At 48.1% G+C, this 23,528-nt stretch overlaps 8 protein-coding genes across 8 annotated transcripts; 7 read left to right on the top strand and 1 right to left on the bottom strand.

The window, feature by feature from the left end:
• The first annotated feature begins 1,408 nt into the window (after positions 1–1,408).
• Positions 1,409–2,058, top strand: DFJ58DRAFT_288532 (uncharacterized protein). Its single transcript, XM_041379685.1, has 2 exons — positions 1,409–1,570; positions 1,630–2,058. Exon 2 carries the CDS (start codon positions 1,642–1,644, stop codon positions 1,936–1,938), a length of 297 nt encoding a protein of 98 aa, XP_041245392.1. The 5' UTR covers positions 1,409–1,570; positions 1,630–1,641; the 3' UTR covers positions 1,939–2,058.
• A 313-nt stretch (positions 2,059–2,371) lies between these two features.
• On the top strand, positions 2,372–6,396 carry DFJ58DRAFT_744701 (quinon protein alcohol dehydrogenase-like superfamily). Its single transcript, XM_041387338.1, has 7 exons — positions 2,372–3,224; positions 4,777–5,301; positions 5,354–5,395; positions 5,451–5,642; positions 5,702–5,764; positions 5,820–5,951; positions 6,007–6,396. Exons 1-7 carry the CDS (start codon positions 2,763–2,765, stop codon positions 6,334–6,336), a joined length of 1,746 nt encoding a protein of 581 aa, XP_041245391.1. The 5' UTR covers positions 2,372–2,762; the 3' UTR covers positions 6,337–6,396.
• Positions 6,397–7,735: 1,339 nt separating this feature from the next.
• Positions 7,736–9,296, top strand: DFJ58DRAFT_288372 (uncharacterized protein). The gene is made up of 4 exons (XM_041379683.1): positions 7,736–8,818; positions 8,871–8,914; positions 8,968–9,162; positions 9,216–9,296. Exons 1-3 carry the CDS (start codon positions 7,814–7,816, stop codon positions 9,158–9,160), a joined length of 1,242 nt encoding a protein of 413 aa, XP_041245390.1. The 5' UTR covers positions 7,736–7,813; the 3' UTR covers positions 9,161–9,162; positions 9,216–9,296.
• An 82-nt stretch (positions 9,297–9,378) lies between these two features.
• On the top strand, positions 9,379–9,791 carry DFJ58DRAFT_840212 (uncharacterized protein; the record flags this gene model as incomplete). Its single annotated transcript, XM_041392593.1, has 3 exons — positions 9,379–9,432; positions 9,460–9,632; positions 9,683–9,791. 3 exons carry the CDS (start codon positions 9,379–9,381, stop codon positions 9,789–9,791), a joined length of 336 nt encoding a protein of 111 aa, XP_041245389.1.
• Positions 9,792–11,957: 2,166 nt separating this feature from the next.
• On the top strand, positions 11,958–13,294 carry DFJ58DRAFT_288432 (uncharacterized protein). Its single transcript, XM_041379684.1, has 5 exons — positions 11,958–12,119; positions 12,172–12,460; positions 12,514–12,576; positions 12,632–12,763; positions 12,819–13,294. Exons 2-5 carry the CDS (start codon positions 12,212–12,214, stop codon positions 13,089–13,091), a joined length of 717 nt encoding a protein of 238 aa, XP_041245388.1. The 5' UTR covers positions 11,958–12,119; positions 12,172–12,211; the 3' UTR covers positions 13,092–13,294.
• Positions 13,295–15,697: 2,403 nt separating this feature from the next.
• DFJ58DRAFT_913170 (uncharacterized protein) lies at positions 15,698–16,734 on the top strand. The gene is made up of 5 exons (XM_041395307.1): positions 15,698–15,725; positions 15,781–15,959; positions 16,013–16,201; positions 16,257–16,426; positions 16,479–16,734. Exons 2-5 carry the CDS (start codon positions 15,843–15,845, stop codon positions 16,588–16,590), a joined length of 588 nt encoding a protein of 195 aa, XP_041245387.1. The 5' UTR covers positions 15,698–15,725; positions 15,781–15,842; the 3' UTR covers positions 16,591–16,734.
• An 872-nt stretch (positions 16,735–17,606) lies between these two features.
• On the bottom strand, positions 17,607–18,672 carry DFJ58DRAFT_913169 (uncharacterized protein; the record flags this gene model as incomplete). Its single annotated transcript, XM_041395306.1, has 3 exons — positions 18,164–18,672; positions 17,884–18,109; positions 17,607–17,833 (listed from the first exon to the last, which is right to left on the bottom strand). The coding sequence occupies exons 1-3, from the start codon at positions 18,314–18,316 to the stop codon at positions 17,607–17,609; spliced, it is 606 nt and encodes a 201-aa protein (XP_041245386.1). The 5' UTR covers positions 18,317–18,672.
• A 3,181-nt stretch (positions 18,673–21,853) lies between these two features.
• DFJ58DRAFT_840209 (uncharacterized protein) lies at positions 21,854–22,392 on the top strand (the record flags this gene model as incomplete). Its single annotated transcript, XM_041392592.1, has 3 exons — positions 21,854–21,942; positions 22,120–22,233; positions 22,284–22,392. 3 exons carry the CDS (start codon positions 21,854–21,856, stop codon positions 22,390–22,392), a joined length of 312 nt encoding a protein of 103 aa, XP_041245385.1.
• Between the last annotated feature and the right edge of the window lie 1,136 nt (positions 22,393–23,528).

Here is a 23,528-nt window from a genome sequence, read left to right as displayed (position 1 = left end):
TCCTCCTGCTGGGCACTGCAAACAATCAATATTCTCCACACCTGTGGCGCAGAGATTTCCGCCCACAATTGACCTGCAGAAACCAACTTTCAACATTCGCCTCCGCAAATTTTTTCACTTCACTCACGCGAACGCAGTGCACCCTGTTAGGAACGATCAACCTCGTGATCCTTTAGATGTGAGTCTATTTCTCTTGTTTCTTTCACGTTTGATTCAATACTCCTACTGCAGTTCCCTGCTACATCACCCTTACCTCCCAATCGCCTTCACGGAAAAAGCTCTTCATCGACTCCCTTGCCAAATGGCAGGGCCTTTTTCAATCCCATTCGGTCGTCATCATACAAGGGAAAGCAAAAGGCCTGTGAACCCAAACGAAAAACTGCAAAAATCGACAATGTTCCACTCGGACAAGCTACCTATGTTTGTTTCTACAATTCTATTGGATTCTCGAGTTTTGACCATAACATTCGCTAGGTCGATGTTGTCGGTGTAGACGATGGAAGACGACCATTTGTTCTCTTCTTTTTGCCTCAGCTGGTTCCAGAAAAAGGAAAAGAAGCAGGAACTACGGCCAGTCTATGATGATGAGCTTGAGGACGACGAAGAGGAAGAAAATGTTCTTGATCCAGTCCCCGTGCCTCCCAGGTACAACAAACCTATTCGTTCACAAAATAAATTCACTAACGTGGTCTTCTAGGGTTCAGCACGAGGAAATCGAATTGAAACTGGTAGCTAGTCAGTCACAGCCAGAGGCAGGACCATTGGTAGCTGACGAACACCTAGAGGCACAGTCTTCGTGAATATTTCATCCGTTGAGCATTTCATCTGTTGAATCTCGCACTCTACTTCCAGCTTCACGACTTATTTTGGAAGAATAAATGTAGTCATATCCTCACTAAAGTGCATCAACGGGTGGGTGATATAATTTAGATATTTAAACTTGAGAGTTTGAAGGGAAGTCTGATATATCTACGCCTGTCGTCAATGTATATGCACTTATTCTCCGCCCAAACTAAGCATTTCAGATTCGTCAGATCACTACGAGAGCTTTGGCCACAAATCCGAGCTTCTGTCAGTGACTGTACTATTCAGAGGAACTATGCCGATCCTTCAGAGCTGCAAGTGCCATGGCGCCCCTTTCTATCTCTCGATCCAACCGTACTATCCCTGATACAGCATCATAAAAGACCAACTCGAGACCAGTAAGATACTTTCCCTCGTCTTTCCCTAGATCAGCTCAAGCGACGTCCGATGTCAGAAGGTGAGTTATTCGTTATTGTTACTGCACATATTCCAGAAGGTGCTATCCCTCTGGTTATCGTGCCGTTGATATCTCTTTCACTCATGGCAGGCGTCCTTGTCTTGTGCATGCCCAAAGCCGTTGGCAGAGAGCAGGTCGTCTCTGGTCAGTAGACCAAAATTGACCGTTGTTCTCCGGGATGTGAGAGAATAACATGCGCTTCTTACTCATCACCGTACTGCTGATTTAGGGATCGAACTGCAAAACTTTCAATCTTTAGATCGCCTCTAACCATTCAAGCCCGGAACAAGGAGCAGAAGAATTCCAAAGGTGAGTGCATCGGTTTCATTGGTATCGTCGACCCACATCACATCATACTCACATAACAGGTGGTAGTGCGCATGCCTCTGGCTGTCATTCTGACACTCTTAGTTGGAGTGGGATTTCAATGTTATCTCACAGGAAACCTGAACCGACTCGCCTGCACTAGCGACGCAGATGCTAATTCCTTTGTGACGTGGACATGCTTTCATGCAGTCCGCAGGTCTCCAGTTACCGATGACAGCTTCCAGGGTGCCAATTATTATTATTATTATTATCATCCGAGTCGATGCCTGGACTCCTTGACATCGCTGTTCACGTTCACAGATCTTTTGTATCTTCCTCATCTTGCATATGATTATCTGGCTCTCGACTAACGCCTGTGGTCGGTTCTGGGTGGCTCTGGTGCAGGACGCGAAATGTTGCATTTTTATTCACAGGCTTCTGTTTTCCTGGGAGCAGATGTATGACAATGTCGATTTTGAATAACTTTGGACGAGCACTTTATCTCAGCGTCATGGAAACGTTCGATGATTCGAAGTGACAGCGTGAATTCAGGACGTGGTTGAAAGAGTGGAGAAACGTCCACGTGTCTATAGCACTGTGTTGGCACAGAACTTAGGACAGTTTGATACGACAGCATTAAAAAAAATATTGGACTCTGTAAACGTTCATGCATCCAAAGCAGAACTGACAAACGAGCAACGATAAAGCTCGAGTATTTTGACGCCAATCGTTGAGTGGGAAATAGAGAATAGATTGATGATTTAGTGATGGCAGTGACTTTAGCCATGGTTGTGAGGCGAGAAGCGAAGAGAAACAAATGAGATGAATGGAAGGATTCAGGGATCAGTGCACAGCTAGTGCACAACTGCCATGCAGAGGGAGCGTGGTAGGGTATATACATATATGCAAGGCAGCGCCTAAAACAAATAGCCGCACTCACATCCATGAATTCATCGCTCGTCGCTCTCAACTTCATCGCTGCTAACCGAAACCTCTCGGTAACAGCACAATATCATCTATATCTCCAGCGTAGATGAACTGACGTTTGGCTTAACCAGGGGACCCACATTCAAATCTCTGTCACCATCAGTCATATAGTGCACACAGGCAGCGGGAGACCTCACCTTTAAATTCATCCAAGGAATACATTGCCCGTACTCAACTACTTCAGGGTTTCGCTCACGGAGACACGACTATGGCTTCTATGTCAACGAAGGTAGCCACCACGAAATCGAATCTGACTCCATCAATGACTTTGAAGGGTCATGGAAGCTGTATTTATTCCTTATCCTACTTTCCGGACGGCCAGCGAATGATCAGCGGATCGTATGATAAGACCACTCGACAATGGGATCTGAAGGTGGGTAAGGAGATTGAGGAAGCGCGGGATGTTTTTGAGAAGAACGTGTATGCGGTGGCAGTATCAAGGAATGGTCGATGGATTGTCACCGGTGGTGGAGAGCTGAAAGCCTGTGAAGTTGAGACGGGGATTATGAAAACATTCGAAGGACACTCACGGGAAATCATCTGCATTGATATCTCTGCGGGCAACACCCTGCTGGCGAGCAAGTCGATCGATGAAACAGCGCGGATATGGAACTTGGAGACTGGCAAACTTGTGGCTGGTATATTCAAGAGCATTGGTGAAATAGGCGCGGTTCGATTCTCCCACGACTCGAAGAAGCTCGCAGTCAAGGGGCCAGGTGAAATTGACGCGGTCCTGCCGCGCCTGCCGCGGTCGTGACGCGCCTGTGACGCGTCTTATGTGACGTGGCCCCGTCACAAATACTAGGGTACAGATTATGTTCAAACACTATCTTACGTCGCTCTAAATGAATTCCAAACACTTTGAATCCTCGCTAATGATCAATATATGAGTGTCCATCTGCGTACAGGCCCTGAAATGCAGCATTCATCTCTCACCAATTTGCTTGATCCTGGCGGCCCGTGTGCGTACTTCTTGGGGAATGTTCTGTGCCTCTTGTGTTTGTATTGTATTGTCTCTGATCGATCTAATCATTGATCCAACGTTTGTTTTCAGACAGCAGTGTGAAATATCGTATCACTGTGTCAAGTCTCGACCCCACTTTATCAAGTCCGGGAGCCTCTGTACTCTGTACTACCACGTCAAGCCCCCCCAACCATGCCATGTCAAGCTTCAGTCAGGCTGGGTCAAGCACTACTCACACCACGACAAGTTCTCTCCAACATATTCGTAGCCTCTGTACTAATGTAAACTTCCACACTTTCCTATGCCGCGTCAGGGCCCACTTGTATGCCGCGTCAAGCATAGCACATGCCGCGTCAGTGCCGCGTCACAGGCGCGTCAATCAAGTTGTGCCACGTCAATGCCGCGTCACGGCCGCGTCTGACCTCATCCATGCCGCGTCACATCTATACATGCCGCGTCAAACCTCATTTCAATAACTGTCAGTGTCACTTAGTAAGTTAGATATATAAGCATTCTACGGACAGTGGCACTCCAAAAAATCATTACTCCAGCCTCCACTCCTATGGCCTAGGGCAAAACTGGTATCGCGCTGTTGAAAATCTATATACCCATGCCTTTTGTGAGTGCTTTGAGATACGGAGTGCACCATACTCTAGGAATTAATCCAACATGTATTCAATTTTTCTATTCCAGTGAGAGAGGGGATCAAAATCGTTCAGATCAACCGCTGGTTGGGGACCTGATTTCCTGCTATGACCGCTCGGGTGCGCCGTTCCACTGATGCTCTTTGCGAACTCAAATTCGACAAGTGGAACAGGTAATGTAATCGACTCATGAAGCAAGGCTGAATGAGTGGGATTTACTCAACCATTCATTACATTCTGGACCGATTGCGACTCCGAGGATCCACGTTCTCAAGCCGAACTCAAAGATGGAGCAAGAGCGCTCCTCAAAGGTTGTCAGCAGCATTATCGGTCTCAGGTCACACGCGTCAAAAAAAATCAGTGAAGTCATTGACCCTGCCAAAGCGTCTGAGACAACTTTCCCGCGTCAAGGCTCGTCAGTACCAAGAAAATAGTCATTAGCTGATGACTAGCTTGTAGTATATGTGCCTATGGTGAATAAAATCAACGAAGGAACGATCATGAACCCATTCAACTTGATGTGAGAGTCGAGTATAGAACATAGGAATGAGTTACACTAGCGCATTTAGTAGCCGCGTGAATGCCGCGTCACACCCGCGTCACGACCGCGGCAGGCGCGGCAGGCGCGGCAGGACCGCGTCAAAATAGCTACGCCCGCAGTCAAGTCAGGTTTTGGGACGTGCCTTGAAGTCTGGGATGTCCAATCACAGAAATTGGATGTCAGGATAGGGACACCCAGTGACGGAGGAATCGCATTATCGCTAGTTTTCTGGACAAACAAAAACAAAACCATCATAGCCGCATTTGAATTCAGTTTCACCGATCAGGATGACGACGCCAAGACAATCTATGAGTTTGACGCGGTGACGCTGGGGACTGTCGGAGCTCCCTTTGAAGGGCACACCAAGTCCGTTGGTGGTCTAGCACTTTCATTTGATGATGCTCTCCTTGCCAGTGCTTCCGACGATCTCACCATCAAGCTCTGGGCTTTCGAGTCGCGACAGCTCCTTGCCTCTTTCGACGTTCAGAATGCCTTTCCCCTTATCCTCTCATCCGATTCACGCCAACTAGTTTACACCAAAGACGACAACAAGATCTGCATCTGTGATACTCCACCCAACATCCTTGCTCAGGCCCGTGTATGCATCCCCTGCGATTATCTACTATTCATGTGCTAATATTCCTTTACAGCTCATTGCACGCAAAAAGTCAACCATTGATCATCTACTGCATGTGGGCGTCTCATTCTTTTACTCATTATACCACTCACCCATCACTGTCGTTGCAGTCTGATGCAACTCGTCGTCCTCCTGCTGGGCACCGCCGACCACCGATATTCGCCATACCTATAGCGTTGAGACCTCTGCCTACAAGAGACCCGCAACAATCTACTTTCCTTCGCCTCAGTGAATTCCTTCGCTTCTCTCCTCGCGCGAACGCAGTCCCTGTTCGTCACATCCAACCTCGTGATCCTCTAGATGTAGGTCGTGACTCTCACATCTCGGTTCTTTGACAGTTGACTCTATGATGGTACAACAGGTCCCTGCTACGTTGCCCCTACCATCCTCTCTCTCAAGTCAGGCAGCAACCCGATTTGATTATGTCAGTCTTCTATTTCTGTGCTAAACTCGCAATGCATGACTGAGTTTGTATCCAGTTCGAGATAAGTTCTCCGCCTCCCCGCTCGAACGGAGTCGTGCAATCCCTACAGCAGCATTTTTCTTTCCTTGTGCCCAAACACAGCCATGGGCCACCAGTCGTTGAAGTCGCACCAGACCGCAAAGTCACTGTAATGTAATTTCCGTACTTCTCAGTGCCTTTTTGTTGATCTGTGTGCCCTGCAGCGGCTTCTTGCTGCCAGTACTTCTCAGTGCCTTTTTGTTGATCTGTGTGCCCTGCAGCGGCTTCTTGCTGCCAAATTGCCAGAATACAATAAAGTCGACGATACCCGACATCCCTCTAGCCAACAGGCCACCGTGCCGCAAGAAAACAACACAGCTGACATCGATTCGCTCCCAGACGTGCATTGGGTCAAGGCGTTCCTCTGCTATTATTCGTGTTTGTCTCATGGCAGACTGAGGATGCCTCCTCGATGGCGCTTGGAACGCGTTGACATACCTCGCCAGGATGGTGCAGCAAGTAGCAGCCGTGGTGGTACTCATGATTGCAGTTAACTTCGTATGCACTCGTCCACATTTGTTGTATGATGTATGCTCCGTAACTGATGTTTTAACACTCTTGTATCGATTATATGCTATCTGCAATACTTGTTGCGTTTACCAAATTCTATCAGAAGACGAACTTCATCAGATCCTCATCCTCGCTAACGTTATCCCCCGCAGAATGTTGATCTGGTCAAGACTGAAATTACCTCATATCACGGACTGTACTTAGTGAGACAGGTGGAACATTTGTTTCCATCAGGAGTCTCATCCGGATGACTCGCATTGTTCTCTCGCATATATCAGGCTGTCGTCCAAATCAATCTTCTCTTCTTTCTACTTCCACTTGCCCAACTCATTTAGACCTCCAACTTCCTACAATCTTTGTGAAACTTGATGGGACGTCACCAAACCACAAAATCGATACGATTCAAATATCGAGCATGAGGCGACTCTTACTACCTGGTTGTGCATGGATTCAAGCAAGGAGACTCACTCTCAGGTGAGCCTCTACGACAGCTGGCCTTGGAACCCTCTTTTGCCTGATAGCACCTCCTAGAATCGACTGGATTCCGAGTCCCGCTTTACCAATAACCACTTCCATGTTGATCTTACAATCAACCTCCGCTTCTCTAGACCCTATTCTCATGGACGATCTTGTCTATCTGGCGTGTTTTTGGAATCTGACCACCTCTCTTTCAAGATTGTTCGCCCTCTCATGTATCGCTTTGGGCAGTCACCTGGCTGACTTGATCTTACGAGTTTACACTTTCGATGGACCTCACTCCTTTGCGACGCTAGCCTCGATCCTCCACCAAAAGCTTATGCTCAAGTCCACTGGATCAGCCCTGTCACCTCGTAGGATTCGATGTTTGGACCTTGTGATCCGCTTATACTTTCCGAATGTCATTCGAGTTGATGCGACCGAACTTTGTACTTCAATTTGGTTGCGTACTCCGTGAAAGTGACGTCGTGAATTATTAGCCAAAGGAAAACTGACGAGCGAGTAATGATAAAAATTCAATGTCTTGTTGCCCATTGTGGGGTGGGAAATGGAAAACAGATTGACGCTTAATTATTGGCTATGACTGTGAGCAGAGAAGCGAAGAGAAGCAAATGAGATGAATGGAAGGATTCAGGGTGCAATGCACAGCTGGTGCACAGCTGCCATGCAGAGGGGGCGTGTTAGGATATATATGCAAGGCGGCGCCTAAAACCAATAGCTGCACTCACATTCAACAATTCATCGCTCCTCAAGTTCTTCGCTGCTAAGCGTTAACCTCTCGGTAACACCAAATTCCCATCCGTATTTCCAGCAGGATGGACTGATGTTTTATTTGACCAGGGGGGCCACCTTCGAATCGCTGACACCGTCAGTCATATAGCACACACTGGCAACGGGAGACCTCACCTTTGCACCTTTGAATACATCTAAAGAATACCTTGCCCGCACTCAACTACTTCACGGTTTCATCAGGGAGACGCAACTATGGCTTCTGCGTCAAGGAAGGTAGCCACCACGAAATCGAATCTGACTCCATCGATGACTTTGAAGGGTCACGGAAACTGGATTCGATCCATGTCGTACTTTCCAGACGGCCAGCGAATGATTAGCGGATCTTTGGACGGGATCTCCCGGCAATGGGATCTGAAGGCGGGTAAGGAGATTGAGGAAGCGCGGAATGTCTGTGAGGGGAGCGCACATGCGGTGGCAGTATCAAGGGATGGTCGATGGGTTGTTACTGGTGGTGGACGTGGGGAGCTGAAAGCCTGTGAGGTTGAGACGGGGATTGTGAAAATATTCGAAGGTCACTCACGGCAAATCTACTGCATTGATATCTCTGCAGATAGCACACTGCTGGCGAGCGTGTCAGATGATGAAACAGCGCGGATATGGAACTTGGAGACTGGCAAACTTGTGGCTGGTCCATTCAAGAGCATTGGTGAAATAGGCGCGGTTCGATTCTCCCACGACTCGAAGAAGCTCGCAGTCAAGTTAGATTGGGGGACATGCCTCGAAGTCTGGGATGTCCAATCACAGAAATTGGATGTCAGGATAGGGAAACTCACTGGATTAGGAATTTTGTTTTCTCCAGTTTTCTGGACAAACAAGAACAAAACCATTATTGTCGCATTCCAAATCAATTTCACCGCAGATTTGGATCGGTATGACCACACCAAGACAATCTATGAGTTTGACGCGGTTACGCTGGAGACTGTCGGAGCTCCCTTTGAAGGGCACGCCAAGTACATTGGTGGTCTAGCACTTTCATTTGATGGTGCTCTCCTCGCTAGCGCTTCCTACGGGGACAACACCATCAAGCTCTGGGCTTTCGAGTCGCGACAGCTCCTTGCCTCCTTCGACGTTCAGAATACCTCTCGCCTTATCTTCTCACCCGACTCACGACAATTAGCTTATACGATACGCATCAATGATGACGACCACAAGATCTACATCTGTGATACTCCACCCGACATCCTTGCTCAGGCCCGTGTATGCATCCCCTGCGATCATCTACTATTCATGTGCTAATATTCCTTTACAGCTCATTGTACGCAAAAAGTCAGCCCTCAATCATCTACTGCATGTGTGTGTCTCATTCTTTTACTCATTATACCACTCGCTCATCGCTATCATTGCAGTCTGATGGAACTCGTCGTCCTCCTGCCGGGCACCGCAGACCACCAATATCAGCCATACCCATGGCGCCGAGATCTCCGCCTACAAGAGACCCGCGACAACCCACTTTCCTTCGCCTCCGCAAATTGCTTCGCCTCTCTCCTCGCACAAACGCAGTACGCTCTAGTCGGAAGGAGCAATCTCGTGATCCCCTAGATGTGAGTTCCTTTCCCTTGTTTCTTTCACCGTTCACTCAACACTCGCGCCGCAGTTCCCTGCTACATTGCCCTTACCTCCCAATCACCTTCATGGAGACAGCACTCCATTGACTCCATTGCCCGGTGGCAGGGCCTTTTTCAATCCCATTTGGCCGTCATCAGACAAGGGGAAACAAAAGGCGCGTGAACCGAAACGAAAAACTGTAAAAGTTGTTGATGTTCCACTCGGACAAGCTACCTACGTTTGTTTTATACCATTCCGTTGCGTTCGTGAGATCTGACTGCGTCATTCACTAGGCCGATGTCGTTGGTGTGGACGACGGAATACGACCATTTGTTCTCTTCTTTTGTCTCAGCTGGTTCCAGAAAAAGGAGAAGAAGCAGGAATCACGACCAGTCTATGATGACGAACTTGAGGACGACGAAGAGGAAGAAAATGCTCTTGATCCAGTTGCCCTGGCTCCTCCCAGGTATACAAAACATATTTGTTCACAAAAACGATTTACTAACAGTCTTTTAGGGTCCAACACGAAGAAATTGAATTGAAAACGATAGCTAGTCAACCACAGCCAGAAGCAGGACCATCTCGCCTCGCGGTAACTGACCACTTAGAAGCCCAGTCTTCGTAAATGTCATTCGCTGAGCTTGCATCTGTCGAGTTTTGCGTTTTACCTGCAGATTATCACCATGTTACTCGTCTTTCTGTCTCTGGATATCGATTTGTTTTGGAAGAGTAAAAATTGTCAAATTCTCGCTATACATTGATAAGTAGGTAATACAGACTGCAGTGTAGATGGTCGAACTTGAAATAGGAAGCTACACCTGTCATCAGATTCTCCAATCACTATTGGAATGTTGCCCACAGAACCGAGTTTCTCCCAGTGATGGATCACGTCTGCACTTCTCGGGTCATATTCAGTAGGGACTGTGCCGTGAGTCGCTCAAAACTGCAAAGAGGGCGCGTTAACGAGGCAAATTTACGGTCTAGAGTGTCTCGAAGGCTGCGGGTCTATGGCTTCCTTTCGGTCACGATGTTGTGGCGAACCTGCCAACAGGAATGACCACTACCTTCGTATCTGATACAGAGGCGTGGGCATTAGTATTGTCGGGACGATCGAGGGCACTGCTTTCCGATAAGTAAAGATTAGATCTGATGAGATACTGCAGGTGTTATTAGCCCGTCAGGCGAGGGATGCAGCATGTGAAATGCGACTCGGTGCAATAGACTGGCGCATTTCGGGGGCATGTCAAACTAATGGGGTTGGCTGTTGTGAATGACGATGTTGAAAGGAGACATTTGGAAGTCCCGACAGCTGTGCTGATACTCGCATCATTTATGAAGCAGAGTGCGTCAAGATTTCGCCCACGTCGAGTGTAGGCTCGAGTACCAATCCTGAGTTTTCGCTGGAAAGACCACAGATGAGTGAAGCTAGATGGCGTTTTGAATTGCGTGGTGAATGCTGAATGCGTAGTACTGGAAGTCAACGCCCCGAAAAGAAATTTCCTTGAGGCTCGTGGTCAAAAATACATCATATTAATCGACCTGGAACCTACCCATTGACCCCGCATTGCGCACCCTCAAACTCGCCCTCGTGTGCCAGCGACTCCGATCTTCCCTTGCTGCACTCCACGTACTATCTTGTCTGCAGTACAGTTTGGTGTTGCGCATCCTTGAGCACCACGCAGGAATGCCTGCGTCGCGCGAGTGTGTCGGAAACACCGCCTATGTTGGAAAGGAAACAAGAGATTGGTGGAGATTGGATATATGCTGGGGTCCGTTCCGTATATCAGTATTCAGAAGTTAACCGAAAGTGCGAGATAAATACTCACTTGGTCTTCCCTCATAGCAATGCCCATCAGGCATATCCCACATCCCTTCGGAGCCTCACAGCGTTCCCTACATAGTGCAGTCAACAAGGGCACTGCCGTTGCGAGTGTGCGCGGGGATGATGGCAATGGTGGCAGAACGGAGCTGGGCAAGGATCCGGTGTATGTGTGTAGCGTCTGTGGAAGGAATGAACGTACGAGGTTAGGACTGTTGGGTCTGAATCTGTTGCATTGGGGTCGGACTCAGAATTGATGGAACATACAGAACTGGGATATATTGGCGAAAGGCTGCTGCAGGGAGAGCGCGAGGTGTCTGCGAGGAGGAGGTATGGGCAGTGGCAGTATCAAGGGATGGCCGATGGGTTGTCACTGGTGGCGGGGATGAAGGCGGACATGCGGAGCTGAGAGCCTGTGATGTTGAGACGGAGATTGTGAAAATATTTGAAGGTCACTCACAGGCACTCAACTGCATTGATATCTCTGCAGGCAACATGCTGCTGGCGAGCGGGTCATGGGATGGGACAGCGCGGATATGGAACTTGGAGACTGGTAAACTCGTGGCTGATCCATTCAAGAGCATCGGTGATGTAGGCGCGGTTCGATTCTCCCACGACTCGAAGAAGCTCGCAGTCAAGTCGGATTGGGGGACCTGCCTTGAAGTCTGGGATGTCAAATCACAGAAATTGGATGTGAGCATAGGGAACCCCACTGGAATAGGAACCACATTTTCGCCAGTTTTCTGGACAAACAAGAACAAAACCATCATTGCTGCATTCGAATTCAATTCCACCGCAGGTTCGGATCAGTATGACTACGCCAAAACAATCTACGAGTTTGACGCGATGACCCTGGAGACTGTCGGAGCTCCCTTTGAAGGGCACACCAAGATGATTGATGGTCTAGCACTTTCATTGGATGGAGCTCTCCTCGCCAGTGCTTCCTATGATGACGCCACCATCAAGCTCTGGGCTTTCGAGTCGCAACAGCTCCTCGCCTCCTTCGACATTCATAATCCTCTTCGACTTATCCTCTCATCCGATTCACGCCAACTAGTTTACACGACATCCACCAAAGACGACTACAAAATCTGCATTTGTGATACTCCACCCGACATCCTTGCTCAGGCCCGTGTATGCATCCCCTGTGACCGTCTATAATTCATGTGCTAATATTCCTTTATAGCTCATTGCAGGCAAAAGGTCAACCCTCAATCATCTACTGCATGTGCGCATCTCATTATTTTGTTCATGACACCACTCACCCACCTTCATCATTGCAGTCTGATGCAACTCATCGTCCTCCTGCCGGGCACCGCAGACCACCAATATCCGCCATACCTATTGCACCGAGACCTCTGCCCACAAGAGACCCGCAACAACCCACTTTCCTTCGCCTCAGCAAATTTTTTCACTTCTCTCCTCGCGCGAATGCAGTTCCTGTTTGTCACATCCAACCTCGTGATCCTCTAGATGTAGGCCGCGACTCTCGTATCTCGGTTATTTGACAACTCTGACGGCACAACAGGTTCCTGCTGCATTACCCCTACCATCCCCTCTTTCAGGTCAGGTCGCAACTCGATTTGATCAGGTCAGTCTTCGATTTATATGCTAAACTCGCGATGCATGACTGAGAGTGTATCCAGTTTGAAATAAATTCCCCACCTCCACGCTCGAACGGAGTCGTGCAATCCCTACGGCAGCATCTCTCTTTCCTAGTGCCCAAACACAGCCATGGGCCACCAGTCGTTGAAGTCGCACCAGGACGGAAAGTCACTGTAATGTAATTTCCGTACTTCTCGGTACCTTTTTGTTGATCTGTGTGCCCTACAGCGGCTTCTTGCTGCCAAACTACCGGAATACAAGAAAGTAGACGATACCCGACATCCCTCTAGCCAACAAGCTACCGTGCCGCAGGAAAACGACACAGCTGACATCAATTCGCTCCCAGATGTGCATTGGGTCAAGGCGTTCCTCTGCTATTACTCGTGTTTGTCTCATGGCAGACTGAGGATGCCTCCTCGATGGCGCTTGGAGCGTGTTGACATACCCCGCCAGGATGGTGCAGCAAGTAGCAGCCGTGGTGGTGCTCATGATCGCAGTTAACTTCGTATGCACTCGTCCACATTTGTTGTATGATATATGCTCCGTAACTGATGTTTCAACTCGTGTATTAATTATGTGCTATCTGCAATACTTGCTGCATTTACCAAATTCCATCAGAAGATGAACTTCATCAGATCCCCATCCTCGTTGACGGTTATCTCCCACAGAATGTTGATCTGCTCAAGACTGAAATGGCCTCATTGTACATCATCACGGACTGTACTTAGTGAGACAGGACAGGTAGTACATTTCGTCAGGAGCCTCATTTGGATGTCTTACAATTGCTTTCTCGCATATATCAGGCGGTCGTCCAAATCAACCTTCTCTTCCTTCTACTTCCACTCCCCCTACCCATCTAGACATCCAGCTTCATACAATTTTTGTGAAATTCGATGGGACGACACCAAACCACAAAATCGGTGCAATTTAACTATCGAGCAAGATGCGACTCTTACTACCTGGTTGTGCATGGATTCGAGCAAGAAGACTCTCACTCTCAGGTGGGCCTTTACAACAACTAGCCTTGGAACCCTCTTTTGCCAATAGCACCTCCTAGAATCGACTGGATTCCGAGTCCCGCTTTGCCAACAACTACTTCCGTGTCAATCTTCCAATCAACCTCCGCTTCTCTAGACCCTATTCTCATGGATGATCTTGTCTATCTGGCGTGTTATTAGAATCCGACCACCTCTCTTACAGTCCTTTCAAGATTGTTCGCCCTCTCATGTATCGCTTTGGATAGTCGCTTGGCTTACCTGGTCTTTGATTGTCAACGAGTTTACACTTTTGATGGACTTCACTCCTTTGTGACGCTAGCCTGGATCCCCCACCAAAAGCTTATGCTCAAATCCACTGGATCAGCCCTGTCACTTCGCATGGCTCGATGCCAGGTCTTTGAGATGCGCTTATATTTTCTGAATGTCATTTGAGTTGATTCGACCAAACTTTACACTTTGATTTGGTTGTGTACTCCGTGGAAGTGATGTCATGAATTATAAGCCAAAGGGAAACTGACGAGTGAGTAATGATAAAAGTTCAATGTCTTGTTGCCCATCGTGGGGTGGGAAATGGAAAACAGATTGACGCTTTATTATTGGCTATGGCTGTGAGTGGGAAGAAAAGAGAAACAAATGTGGTGGAAGGATTGAGGGTGCAATGCACAGCCAGTGCACAGCTGTCATGCAGAGGTATATATGTGCAAGGGGGTGCCTAAAACCAATAGCTGCACTCACAATTCATCACTCCTCAAGTTCATCGCTGCTAAAGCGTTAACCTCTCGGTAACACCAAATTCCCATCTGTGATTCCAGTGGGGATGGACTGATGTTTGATTTGATCAGGGGGCCCACCTTGGAATCGCTGACACCGTCAATTATATAGCACACACTGGCAACGGGAGACCTCACCTGTGTACCTTTGATTACATCTAAAGAATACCTTGCCCGCACTCAATTACTTCACGGGTTCGTCACGGAAACGCAACTATGACTTCTGCGTCAACGAAAGTAACCACCACGAAATTGAATCTGACTCCATCAATGACTTTGAAAGGTCACGGAAACGGGATTCGATCCATATCCTACTTTCCGGACGGCCAGCGAATGATCAGCGGATCGTATGATAAAACCATTCGGCAATGGGATCTGAAGGCGGGCAAGGAGATTGAAGGAGCACGGGGTGTTTGCAAGGAGGGGGTGTATGCAGTGGCAGTATCAAGGGATGGTCGATGGGTTGTCACTGGTGGTGGACGTGGGGAGCTGAAAGCCTGTGAGGTTGAGACGGGGATCGTGAAAACTTTCGAAGGACACTCACGGGAAATCAACTCCATCGATATCTCTGTGGGCAACACCCTGCTGGCGAGCGGGTCACACGATGGGACAGTGCGGATATGGAACTTGGAGACTGGCAAACTTGCGGCTGATCCATTCAAGAGCATCGATTCTCTGATAGGCGCGGTTCGATTCTCCCACGACTCGAAGAAGCTCGCAGTCAAATCCATCGTGGGGAAGTGCCTTGAGATCTGGGATGTCCAATCTGGGAAATTGGATGTGAGCAAAGGGAAACGCGAGAGCGGTGGTGTCACATATGCGCCGGTGTTCTGGACAAACAAAAACAAAACGATCATCGCTGCATTCAGTTTCATCACAGTTGGATCTGAGCGGGATTCGGATCGGGATGACTATTCTGGATCTGAGTTGGATCCGTACGCAGATGATAATAATGCCAAGACAATCTACGAGTTTGACGCGGTTACACTAGAGACTTTCGGAGCTCCATTTGAAGGGCACACCAAGACCATTGATGGTCTAGCACTTTCATTTGATGGAGCTCTCCTCGCTAGCGCTTCCTATGACAAGACCATCAAGCTCTGGGCTTTCGAATCGCGACAGCTCCTCGCTTCCTTCAACGTTCAGGGATTCTTTTTGGTCTTTCCCCTTATCCTCTCATCCGATTCACGCCAACTAGCTTACACGACATACACCAAAGACGACAACCAGATCTACATCTGTGATATCCCACCGGACATCCTTGCTCAGGCTCGTGTATGCATCCCCTGCGATCATCTACTATTCATGTGCCAACATTCCTTTACAGCTCATTGCACGCAAAAAGTCAACTCTCAATCATATACTGCATGTGCGCATCTCATTCTTTTACTCGTTATACCACTCACCCATCACAATCATTGCAGTCTGATGCAACTCGTCATCCTCGTGCTGGGCACCGCAGACCACCAATATCAGCCATACCTATGGCACCGAGACTTCCGCCTACAAGAGACCCGCAGCAACCCACTTTCCTTCGCTTCTCTCCTCGCATAAACATAGTACGCCCTGGTCGGAAGGATCGATCTTATGATCCCTTGGATGTATGTCACTTTCTCTTGTCTCTTTCACAATTCACTCAACACTCGCGCTGCAGTTCCAAGCTACATTGCCCTTGCCTCCCAATCGCCTTCATGGAGGAAGCGCTCCATTAACTCCATTGCCCAGTGGCAGGGCCTTTTTCAATCCCATTCGGTCGTCGTCATACAAGGGGAAGGAAAAGGCACGTGAACCGAAACGGAAAACTGCACAAGTTGTCAATGTTCCACTCGGACAAGCTACCTACGTTTGTTTTCTACCATTCCATTGCGTTCATGAGATCTGACCGCGTCATTCACTAGGCCGATGTTGTCGGCGTAGACGACGGAATACGACCATTTGTTCTCTTCTTTTGCCTCAGCTGGTTCCAGAAAAAGGAGAAGAGGCCGGAACCACGGCCAGTCTATGATGACGAGCTTGAGGACGACGAAGAGGAAGAAAATGTTCTTGATCCAGTCCCCGTGCCTCCTAGGTACAACAAACCTATTCGTTCACAAAATTCATTCACTAATGTGGTCTTCTAGGGTCCAGCACGAAGAAATTGAATTGAAACCGGTAGCTAGTCAGTCACAGCCAGAGGCAGGACCATCTCGCCTTGCAGTAGCTGATGAACACTCAGAGGCGCAGTCTTCCTAAATATTTCATCCGTTGTGCATTTTATCTGTTGAATCTCGCACTGTACCTCCAGCTTCACGACTTGTTTTGGAAAAATAAATAGTCGCATCCTCACTTAAATGCATTGACGGCGGGTGATATAATTTAGATATTTGAAAAAGGAAGCCTGATATGTCTACGCCTGCCATCAATGTATATGCGCTCGTTCTCCGCTCAGACTAAGCATTTCAGATTCGTCCGATCACTACGAGAGCTTTGGCCATAAATCCGAGCTTCTGGCAGTGACTGTACTATTCAGCAGGAACTGTGCCAAGTTGTCGAGAACGGGAAAAGAGGATGTCCGGCGTCGTTTTATAGAGCGTAGGTATTGGCAAGCTGATCGTCACGGTTGACACTGCAGGAGCACACCTGTTTGATATGCATCCCGTGAAATCAGATTTGAATTGTAAGCACGAGAAAAACACTTACCGTGTGTGTTCGCGCGTAGCACTACTCGTCAGGGGACCCATATCCTCGTTCTTTCAGAGCCACGCAGAGTCTCGATGAGGGTGCTGTTGCCATTGTGTAGATGCAGCAAGACATGTCTGAGTCTGTGTTTGAAGGGTCATAGAAGGAAGTGTGACAACAAAAGCGGTGGGTGAGGGTGGCAAATGTGCCTGGGGATGTAATTTTTACGCAGGATGAGGCAGAAGACTCCAGACTTCAAGGACAAGTGGTGTGGCAGCCGAGGAAGGTAGATTGTCCGTCGATAGTGGCATGGGCAATAGATGTATATTTACAGATATGAAATTTTGAAGAAAAGCCCTGCAATGAAAGGGGATGGCGTTTTGTTCATATAACACGGAGTATGTAGACAGATTTGGTGTTCGCGATGACAAGATGCAGACGAAGGTTGCGATTTGAGGTTCGTGGTAGCCATTGGTCCAGCCAATAATGCTGGAAAAGAACATCAAGAGTGCTTCCCAGTGCCAACCTCAAAGTGTTGGGCTCTTGTTCAAAATCTGCGAACAAATGGCCTTCGAAGGAGAGGTGCCCAATCATCGCTTGTTAGGTATTTCGGAGGGGCTGGTGGATGTTTTTGGTTCCGACGAGACAGCAGCAGCAGCAGGCGCTGTAGCGTTGCTGGTAATTATCCAATAATCTAGTGGGTTCGTGTTCCTGGGGACTAGTAATTCTTCAATTCCCAGTTGGGCATGAGGGTTGACTCCCTTGCGTTGTACGACAAAACCATGGCCGATAGTAAACAAGAGCACGTTGATTCGATCTATACAAATGGTGAAAAGGAAATCGAACAAAACAACGACCAATATTTACCATTCAGGCCAGCAGGAAATGCGGCCTTCCGCCATCTGATCCAAACAAGTAATTTGAAGTACGCTGACTTGTACGGTGGAAATTTCTTAGAACAAAGAGCAAACAGCCCCAATGACAGGTCCAATCTCTGATACCTGAGAGTCATGCACACGACCTTAATTACCAAGAGCATTATTGAAGAGTTTACAAGAATTGAAATTATAATTACGTCCGTCAGAGTGATTATCTGCACGGAAATCATTAGTTGACTATAACAGATGATTAATAACAAAGACAAGACCTTGTGCCCGTAGTGTTGCAGTTCACAATCATCCAAGTGACTGAGTTTCATAATGTTATTGATAGTGTCGAGAAGGTGGTATAGAGAGCCCAGACAATCAGACAGATCTATGACGGCTGCTCGAGAATTGAGCGTAGGGATGTTGCTAGACATGATAATTCAGAGTAGACAGTAGGTGCGAATAGATGGAAAGATGGAAAGAAGAGAATACTGCCAACACGCAATATATAGTGCTTTGATCCCTGAGCCACAGGCTATGTAATGTAAGTACATCAAAGGAACAATGAATATCATCACATAGCTACGGTACATTCTGTGAACTTTGTTAGTTGGACGCCTTTGTGGTATGATTGATTCGTGGTAGAACGGATGCGGTCGAGGTGTATGATCCATATAGCATCCGAGGTGGGATGGAGCGCACGAGGTCATGCAAGGCAATTGTGTCTGTTACCCTCAAACTCGCTATCAGAACCTATGGGGAGTGGGCGAGGGTGCTATATACACAGCTGAGAGTGGCGTCGATTTGGGAAATCATGGAGGGAACGGCTTGCAAACAACAACAAATAAAGCTTCCTCTAGCTCGCTGCATCATGTTTAGTCGGCGCCATGCCAAGTGATGGCCTTCCGCTTCAAAGCTGCAAGTGCCACGGCGCCCTTTTATATCTCTCGATCCAACCGCACTATCCCTGATACAGCCGCATCATAAAAGACCAACTCGAGACCAGTAAAATACTTTCCCTCATCTTTCCCTAGATCAGCTCAAGCGACTTCCAATGTCAGACGGGCGAGTTATTATCACTGCACATATTCCAGAAGGTGCTATCTCTGAGCATCGTGCCGTCGATATCTCGTTCACTCATGGTGGGCGTCCTTGTCTTGCGTATGCCCAAAGCCGTCGGCGGAGAGTAGGTCGTCCCTGGAAAGTAGACCAAAAATTACCATTGTTCTTCAGGACGCGAGAGAATGACATGCTTCTTACTGATCACCGTACTGCTGATTTAGGGATCGAACTCGAGATTTTTCGATCTTTAGATCGCGTCTAACCATTCAAGCCCGGAACAAGGAACAGAAGAATCCCGAAGGTGAGTGATCGGTTTCATTGATATCGTCGACCCCACACTACATCACACTCACATAACAGGTGGTAGCACCATAGCCCGCATGCCTCAGGCTGTCATTCTGACACTCCTCAGTTGAACACGTCATTGAACAGGAAATACGAACCAATTCGCCTGCGTCAGCGACGCAGATGCTATACCCTTTGTAACGCGGACACACTCCCACGCAGTATACAGGTCTCCAATTATCGATGGCAATCTCCAGGATGCCAATTGTCATTGTCTGAGTGGATGCCTGGACTGACAGACGCCGCTGTTCGCATCTTTCTCATCTCAGATACGATTCTCTGGCTCTCGGCTACACACTGGGTGCCTTGCAGTCGGTTCTGGGTGATGTCGATGGGCATTGGTTTGGGTGCAGGTTGCGAGATGCCACATTTCTACTCAACCTTCCTACGAGCAGATATGTGGAGATGTCAATTTTGAACACTGAATGAGCACTTGATCTCAGCGTCAGAGAAGCGCTCAAAGATTGGAAGTGATAGCGTGAATTTACGAAGTGACTGAAGCGTGGTGAAAGAACGGAGAAGCGTCCATGTGTCTGTAACGTTGTGTTTGCGCAGACTAGGGACAGTTTGATACGACGGAATTTAGAATATAGGTCTTCGTAAACGTTCACGTGTCCAAAGCGAAACTGACAAACGAGCAATGATAAAGCTTGAGTATTTTGACGACCATCGTTGAGTGGGAAATTTGATGCTTTACTGATGGCAGCGACTTCAACCATGGCTATGAGCAGAGAAGCGAAGAGAAGCAAATGAGATGAATGGAAGGATTCAGGGTGCAATGCACAGCTGGTGCACAGCTGCCATGCAGAGGGGGCGTGTTAGGATATATATGCAAGGCGGCGCCTAAAACCAATAGCTGCACTCACATTCAACAATTCATCGCCCCTCAAGTCCTTCGCTGCTAAGCGTTAACCTCTCGGTAACACCAAAATATCAACTGAATTTCCAGCGGGGATGGACTGATGCTTGGTTTGAACAGGGGGCCCATCTTCGAATCACTGTCACCATCAATCATATAATACACTGACGCCGTGCCTTACCTTTGCACCTTTGAATACATCCAAAGAATACGTTGCCCGTACTCAACTATTTCACGGTTTCGCTCACGGAGGCACAACTATGACTTCTGCGTCAACGAAGGCGGCCACCACGAAATCGATTCTGAAACCAGTAACGACTTTGAAGGGTCATGGAGAGGACATTCAATCTATATCCTACTTTCCAGACGGCCAGCGAATGATCAGCGGATCATATGATAAGACCACTCGGCAATGGGATCCAAAGGCAGGTAAGGAGATTGAGGGAGTGCGGGATGTTTTCGAGGGCAAGGTATATGCGGTGGCAGTATCAAGGGATGGTCAATGGGTTGTCACTGCTGGTGGTGGAGATTGGAATAGTGCGGAGCTGAAAGCCCGTGAGGTTGAGACGGGGAATGTGAAAACATTTGAAGGACACTCAGAGAAAATCTACTCCATTGATATCTCTGCGGGCAACACCCTGCTGGCGAGCGGGTCACACGATGGGACAGCACGAATATGGAACCTGAAGACTGGCAAACTTGTGGCTGGTCCATTCAAGAGCATTGGCTTCTTGGGCGCGATTCGATTCTCCCACGACTCGAAGAAGCTCGCAGTCAAGTTAGATTTTGGGACGTGCCTCGAAGTCTGGGATGTCCAATCACAGAAATTGGATGTCAGGATAGGGAAACCCACCGGAAGAGGAACCGCGTTTTCGCCAGTTTTCTGGACAAAGAAGAACAAAACGATCATAGCCGCATTTGAATTCAGTCTCACCGCAGATTTTGATCAGGATGACCACGCCAAGACAATCTACGAGTTTGACGCGGTGACGCTGGAGACTGTCGGAGCTCCCTTTCAAGGGCACACCAAGACCATTGGTGGTCTAGCACTTTCATTTGATGGTGCTCTCCTTGCCAGTTCTTCCGACGATCACACCATCAAGCTCTGGGCTTTCGAGTCGCGACAGCTCCTTGCCTCCTTTGACGTTCAGAATGCCTTTCCCCTTATCCTCTCATCCGATTCACGCCAACTAGTTTACACGACATACACCAAAGACAACAACAAGATCTGCATCTGTGATACTCCACCCAACATCCTTGCTCAGGCCCGTGTATGCATCCACTGCGATCATCTACTATTCATGTGCTAACATTCCTTTACAGCTCATTGCACGCAAAAGGTCAGCCCGCAGAGATATACTAAATGTGCGCTTCTCATTCTTTTACTCATTGTACCACTCACCCATCGCTATCATTGCAGTCTGATGCAACTCGTCGTCCTCCTGCCGGGCACCGCAGACCACCGATATCCGCCATACCTATGGCGCCGCGACCTCTGCCTACAAGAGACCCTCAACAACCCACTTTCCTTCGCCTCAGTAAATTCCTTCGTCTCTCTCTCCGCACGAACGCAGTAGGCCCTGGTCGGAAGGAGCAATCTCGTGATCCCTTAGATGTGAGTCTCTATCTCTTGTGTCTTTCACAGCTCACTCAACACTCGGGCCGCAGTTCCCTGCTACACTACCCTTGCCTCCCAATCGCCTTCATGGAGAAAGTGCTCCATCGACTCCCTTGCCTGGTGGCAGGGCCTTTTTCAATCCCATTCGGTCGTCATCAGACAAGGGGAAACAAAAGGTGCGTGAACCGAAACGAAAAACTGTAAAAGTTGTCGACGTTGCACACGGAGAAGCTACTTACGTTTGTCTTCCACAATTCTGTTGTGTTCATGAGATCTGACTGCGTCATTCACTAGGGAGATGTCGTTGGTGTGGACGACGGAATACGGCCGTTTGTACTCTTCTTTTGCCTCAGCTGGTTCCAGAAAAAAGAGAAGAAGCAGGAACCACGGCCAGTCTATGATGATGAACTCGAGGACGACGAAGAGGAAGAAAATGTTATTGGTCCAGTCGCCCTGGCTCCTCCCAGGTATACAAAACATATTTGTTCACAAAAACGATTCACTAACTGTCTTTTAGGGTCCAACACGAAGAAATTGAATTGAAAACGATAGCTAGTCAACCACAGCCAGAAGCAGGACCATCTCCCCTCACGGTAACTGACCACTTAGAAGCTCAGTCTTCGTGAATATGCCATTCACTGAGCTTTCATCTGTCGAGTTTCGCGTTCTACCTGCAGCTTTATGATTATCACCGTGTTACTCGTCTTCCTGTCTCTGGATATCGAATTGTTTTGGAAGAGTATAAATTATTGAATCCTCGCTATACATTGACAAGTTGGTGATACAGTTTAGATAGTCAAACTTGAGAAGGGAAGCCTGAAATATTTACGCTTGTCATCAGATTCTCCGCTCTGGAATTTTGCCCACAAAACCGAACTTCTGCCACTAACGGATCACGTTTGTACTTCTCGGGTCATATTCAGTAGGAACTGTGCCGTGAGTTGCTCAGAAATAGGACGTGTTGACGAGGTAAACTTACGGTCTAGAATCTCGAAGGCCGCGGGTCCGCAGCTTCCTTTCGGGCACGATGCTTCTGCCCACAAAAACGACGACTACCTTCGTGTTTGATGGAGAGGCGTGGGCATTGGTATTGTCGAGCCGAACATTAGGTCTGACGAGATGATGCAGGTGTTATTGACTTGCGAGGGATGAAGTATATGAAATAGGCCTCAGTCCAATAGGCTGGCATGTTTCAGGGGGTGTGTTAATCTATTAGAAGTTGTTATGAACTTATGGTGCTAGTTGTTGTGAATGACAATGTCGAAAGCGGACATTTGGAAGTCCCGACAGCTTTGCTGATACTCGCATCATTTATGAAGCAAAGTGTATTAAGATTTCGCCCGCGTCGAGTGTAGACTCGAGTATTAATCCTGGGTATTCCCTGGGCAGACCATGGACGAGTGAAGCTAGATGGCATCTTGAATCTGTGGTACCTGCTGAATGAGTAGCACTGGAAGTCGACACTGTTAAACAAAAGATTACTCGAGGCTTGTAGTTAGGAATCATCGTGTTAATCAACACGGGACCTACCCATTCGTAAGATCGCGCACCCTCAAACTCTCCATCGTATACCAGAGGATCCACTCTTCATTGGCGTACCTCCCGTGCTTTCTTGTCCATAGTATGGCTTGATGTTGCGCATCCTCGAGTAGTACGCGGGAATGTCTGTGTCGTGCGAATGTGCTAGAAACGCCGTCTACATTGGAGAGGTAACATGAGAGTTGGTGGAGGTTCGATTTGTGTTGGGTCCGTTGCGTGGGCA

Source organism: Suillus subalutaceus (genome assembly GCF_016647625.1).
Source record: "Suillus subalutaceus strain FC151 chromosome Unknown DFJ58scaffold_35, whole genome shotgun sequence".
In the NCBI taxonomy this organism is placed as follows: Eukaryota; Fungi; Basidiomycota; class Agaricomycetes; order Boletales; family Suillaceae; genus Suillus; species Suillus subalutaceus.
Note: the sequence above shows the minus strand (reverse complement) of the source record. Positions and strands in the feature narration are given on the sequence as shown.